At 39.3% G+C, this 4458-nt stretch overlaps 2 protein-coding genes across 2 annotated transcripts; one reads left to right on the top strand and one right to left on the bottom strand.

The window, feature by feature from the left end:
• The first annotated feature begins 274 nt into the window (after positions 1-274).
• On the top strand, positions 275-2070 carry LOC126088322 (putative nuclease HARBI1). The gene is made up of 3 exons (XM_049906454.1): positions 275-417; positions 1239-1314; positions 1481-2070. Exons 1-3 carry the CDS (start codon positions 376-378, stop codon positions 2068-2070), a joined length of 708 nt encoding a protein of 235 aa, XP_049762411.1. The 5' UTR covers positions 275-375.
• A 225-nt stretch (positions 2071-2295) lies between these two features.
• LOC126088323 (uncharacterized) lies at positions 2296-3663 on the bottom strand. The gene is made up of 5 exons (XM_049906455.1): positions 3551-3663; positions 3158-3421; positions 2864-2920; positions 2716-2787; positions 2296-2451 (listed from the first exon to the last, which is right to left on the bottom strand). Exons 1-5 carry the CDS (start codon positions 3632-3634, stop codon positions 2296-2298), a joined length of 633 nt encoding a protein of 210 aa, XP_049762412.1. The 5' UTR covers positions 3635-3663.
• Positions 3664-4458: the final 795 nt, after the last annotated feature.

The following is a 4458-nucleotide window of genomic DNA, read 5'->3' on the forward strand; positions in this document are numbered from 1 at the left end:
ACTATGTCGTTATTTAACTGTCGGAGTTATCGGTATTCGCTAGAGAAAAATAACTTGGCAGTTATTAATAACGGTTAACGATAATGGTTATCAAAGAATAACTGGAACTGTGATAACGGTTACTCCAGAATAACCGTTTAGCCCACCTCTAGCGTACGCCTATGCACCAGCGCCCCTAGCGTGCATACCTGTAACCACATACTGGATCACGTCCGACCTATTACACCGTCCACGCGGGATATACCTAGTGCGCATGCGCAGCAGCAGACGACGATATTCGCGAGCAGCAGACGATACGCGCACGGAAAGAAAACATAAGTGTGTGCTGTCTTGTAAAGTCGTCCGTTCTACCGCGAGCAACTCAGGAACGAGTGTATGATACACTGGATACTTTCAAATTATTTCTGTGAGCTCAAGGTTCGTATTTAATAAGAAATTTTTTCTTTACCGTTATTTACTAAGTAATTGTTTTCTCTTACGTAGGTTACAACTGTTCTGAATTACAGACTCACTATATTTATGTTACGACACTTGATTACACTGGTATAAGTATATCGAAATTTACATTTATACAGCATATTACACATGGAAGATCCACTTGTTTTTGAAGCTATTGCCCTGGCAGTGGCAGTAAATCTTCAGATTAGGCAGAACGGCGACGAAAACGAAAAGCCAGGCGTTGTTGGGTTCGACCCTGGCTGAAAAGAAGGGACGAAGGCAGGGGAATATATTCACTTTTAATGAAAGAACTGAGGCCCGAAGATCCATAAGAATTTCGGAACTTCGTTAGGATGGACATGGTCTGTTTCGAGAAGCTGCTGTCTATGATAGAAGATAGAATCAAAAAGTGTGACACAGTCATGAGGGAGGCTATCTCACCTTCTCGAAGATAAGAATTGTATGTTTATACGTTTTGTGATCATACCAACCAAGATGTTCATTTCGTTACATGCCCTGTTACGTTGCAGGCTGGCAGTAACATTACAGTTCCTGGCGACTGGGGAATCTTTTAAGAGTCTGGCTTTCAGCCACAGAATTGCACAGCCTGCCATTTCAAATGTTATTGTGGATGTATGCACTGCAATTTGCGAAACTTTAAAGGACCAATACTTAAAGGTACATTTGTGTTATTTTTTCGAGTTTGGAAGATATATATATATATATATGTGTGTGTGTGTGTGTGTGTGTGTGTATTTATATGTGCCATTCAGACAGTAATTAAGTATATAACATTACAGGCACCATCAACAGAAGAAGAGTGGAATAAAATTGCCAAAGAATTTGATGAACTGTGGCAGTTCCCAAACTGCATTGGTAAGCCACAGAATTAAGTTACATAATATGGAGAAAATCTGACAATAATGAAATGTATTTAAAATGTTTTTAATGAAGTATATCAGACTCAGCTTTAGGCAGTTTTTTATCTCCCACACTGCAAGTCTATGTACTGTTATATAAAACTACTTACTTTTATTTTCAGGTGCAATGGATGGGAAACACATAGCATTTGCCCCACCACAAACTGCTGGCTCAACATACTTCAATTATAAAAAGTTCCACAGTGTTGTTTTACTAGCTATTGTGGACGCTAGGTACCGATTATCTTTGATTGACATTGGGTGCAATGGAAGAGTGAGTGATGGTGGGGTGTATACAAACAGCCTGATCAGCAGTGCACTTCGGGAAAACTGGTTGAAGGTACCACAGCAAAAATCACTTCCTGGCACAAACATTGAAGTGCCGTATGTGATTCTTGCTGATGATGCCTTTCACCTGGAGCCATATATCATGAAACCCTATAGAGACTGCCAGAACCAGAAGTCCAAACAGATTTTTAACTACAAATTGTCAAGAGGAAGGCGAGTAGTGGAAAACACTTTCGGAATTCTGGCCAACCGCTTCAGAGTTCTTCTCAGTACAATGCGACTACCTGTTGAGAAAGTGGAATTAATTGTTCAGACTTTATGCATACTGCACAGCTACTTGATTGAAGAGGCAGACACCACATATGTGACAGCTGCTGATACAGAAAACACAGACTTGTGCACCATAAACAATGGTTCCTGGTGAGGAGAGAAATCTCTCTCTAGCATACCCCAGCAGAGTGGAAATCGCACGTCACTGTGTGCCAGGGAAGTGCGCGAAAAATTTTGTGAATTCTTTAGTACAACAGGTTATGTTTCATGGCAGTGGGAAGCCATTAAGAAGTACAACTTTTAACAGTAATAATGTACAAAAGGCAATCTTTTATTTAAAAATGACTCAACAATGTAATGCAATGCCTTAACTTTAAAATCAGAAGACTGACAATGTTGAGGTGGCTAATTCATCCTCAGTGTCCTTCCTACGCCTCTTTCTGGCTGAAGCATAAGGCTGCTCACTTAGAGGTGATGGTGTTGACACAGGTGTACTTCCGTCTGACAATTCCACAGTAAATATGTCTTGAGAGTACTGGAAATAGAAAACTGATATAGATATTGTAATACGTATGTAGCACAATACTAACATTAAAGTGGTTATGTAAACTACAGTGGTCTGTTTAAAGTTCTCTGTGTAAAATATAAGTAATGTAAGTAACCTGTATGAAAGTGAAGTACTATTTTGTTGGAGCAAATATATACAATACAATCAAAGTGTTACATTCTTTTGGTCAAGAGAGCTTCATGGCTAATGAACTGTCATTGACATACATGAGAATACTGTTTATGCACTTACATTGCTGTTGTCATCTTCAATATATCCATCATTTACTATGGTCTCTTCAGTAACTGTAGTCACCTCAGTATTCTGAAATAGTTGATGTGTTATTCACTTGTTGCAATTACTATTTACAACTTTTATTTAAATGTAGGTAAATACTTACACAAAGGTCATTGACAGTGGTCGTGCTAGATGGATTTGATGAGAGTGACTGTGGTATCTAAAATATTAAAGGCCCATGTTAGTCTATAGCAGATTGTGAACCTCTCATAACACTGAAAACTACGAATACACATGGTAATATTGAATCGTGATTTGTTTTCCAAAATATCATTCACTAATATAAGCATATATACTACTTGAGCTGGAATATCCATCTACAACCTGAAATCAGAATAAGCTGTCTTACAGAAAGCAGAATTCCTACAAAGGAAGGCAACAAAATGTTCGTACTTACCATACGGCTTGGGATATTTGTCACTGTTTTCCTCGGTGTCACATAGTTCTTCAAAAACTTCAAAGCATTGAACCACCACACAGCAGGCTCATAAACTTCGTTTGCCCCTGCACCACTATGCTCACTGGCTCCAATTTTTTTTAGCTCTCCACAAAAATGCGACCGCAGAGACATGAATCGAGTTTTGCAGTCCTCATCTGTTGCGTTGGGCAAAACTGCGCGAACTTTACTGCCTATCACTGCCAGTTTCTCTTTCCTGGCATTCTGAAATAAAGCAAGAGATGCAATTAAATCAAACATGAATATTCGTAAGCTAAGGCATTGATATACGAATCGAAAATCATCGTGTAACATAATATGCATATTACTCAGAAATAAACGATGCCGACGTACCTTATTATGATATAGTGGGTCCTGCGGGTTGTACATACACTTTTCTTCGCCTGAATGAGGATGCTTAAAGCCTGTTTGTTCCATTCCATTTCTAGAATATGAAGCAATAAATAGAACAACAAGCGTTCACATACAGCCAGTATAAAAGAAAGTCAACTGGCAAAAAAATACTATTTTTAACTGCATTTATGAAAACATACTTACTGAAAAAAAAAATGTGGAAAAATCTCCAACATGAAAAACTGTTATTTGCCTCTACACATCCAACCATAAACAAACAACAAGCAGAAAGCACTGCAGTACCCGCTTCTGCGCATGCGCAAGTTTCGCAGCCTAGTACACATGCGCGGGTTGACGGGAATTTAGAAATGCTCTCTATTCCGGCGCGCGGATAATGTCTGCTAATTTTCACCCGTTCTACTGCCAGATGGCTGTCGCGACAGACCAGTACCGTTCGCGGCGGACCGTCGTGTAATACCGGCTTTACTTTCAAGTAATTCACTTAAGCTATTCCTGATTTAACTGTAAGATCTGTACTTCCCACTTTCGTATCAACTGCCTCAAAATACATATTGTAGACTTCGGGATATGTTACAGGTCAGTGTCACACCAAGATTGTGGAGAAAGAGGGGGGGGGGGGGGGCATGTCATTCTCCAACAAGTGTTTACCAATAAATATGTGGCGGAAAATTACGGGTATAGGACGGCTTAACATGTGGAAAATGAGATTTTCATTATTCGCTCACTGTATTTAACATTTATTATTCCTTTAAAATCGCACAACAACTTCAATAAAACACAGTTTAATCACTCATCTGCACACTTATGTCGCAATAATGTCACTTTTAAACTGCAAATCCTCTAAGAGCTCTCTTGAATCTTCACGAGTCTCTCCCAACAGCCTTGAT

Source organism: Schistocerca cancellata, chromosome 6, assembly GCF_023864275.1.
Source record: "Schistocerca cancellata isolate TAMUIC-IGC-003103 chromosome 6, iqSchCanc2.1, whole genome shotgun sequence".
NCBI classification, from domain to species: domain Eukaryota; kingdom Metazoa; phylum Arthropoda; class Insecta; order Orthoptera; family Acrididae; genus Schistocerca; species Schistocerca cancellata.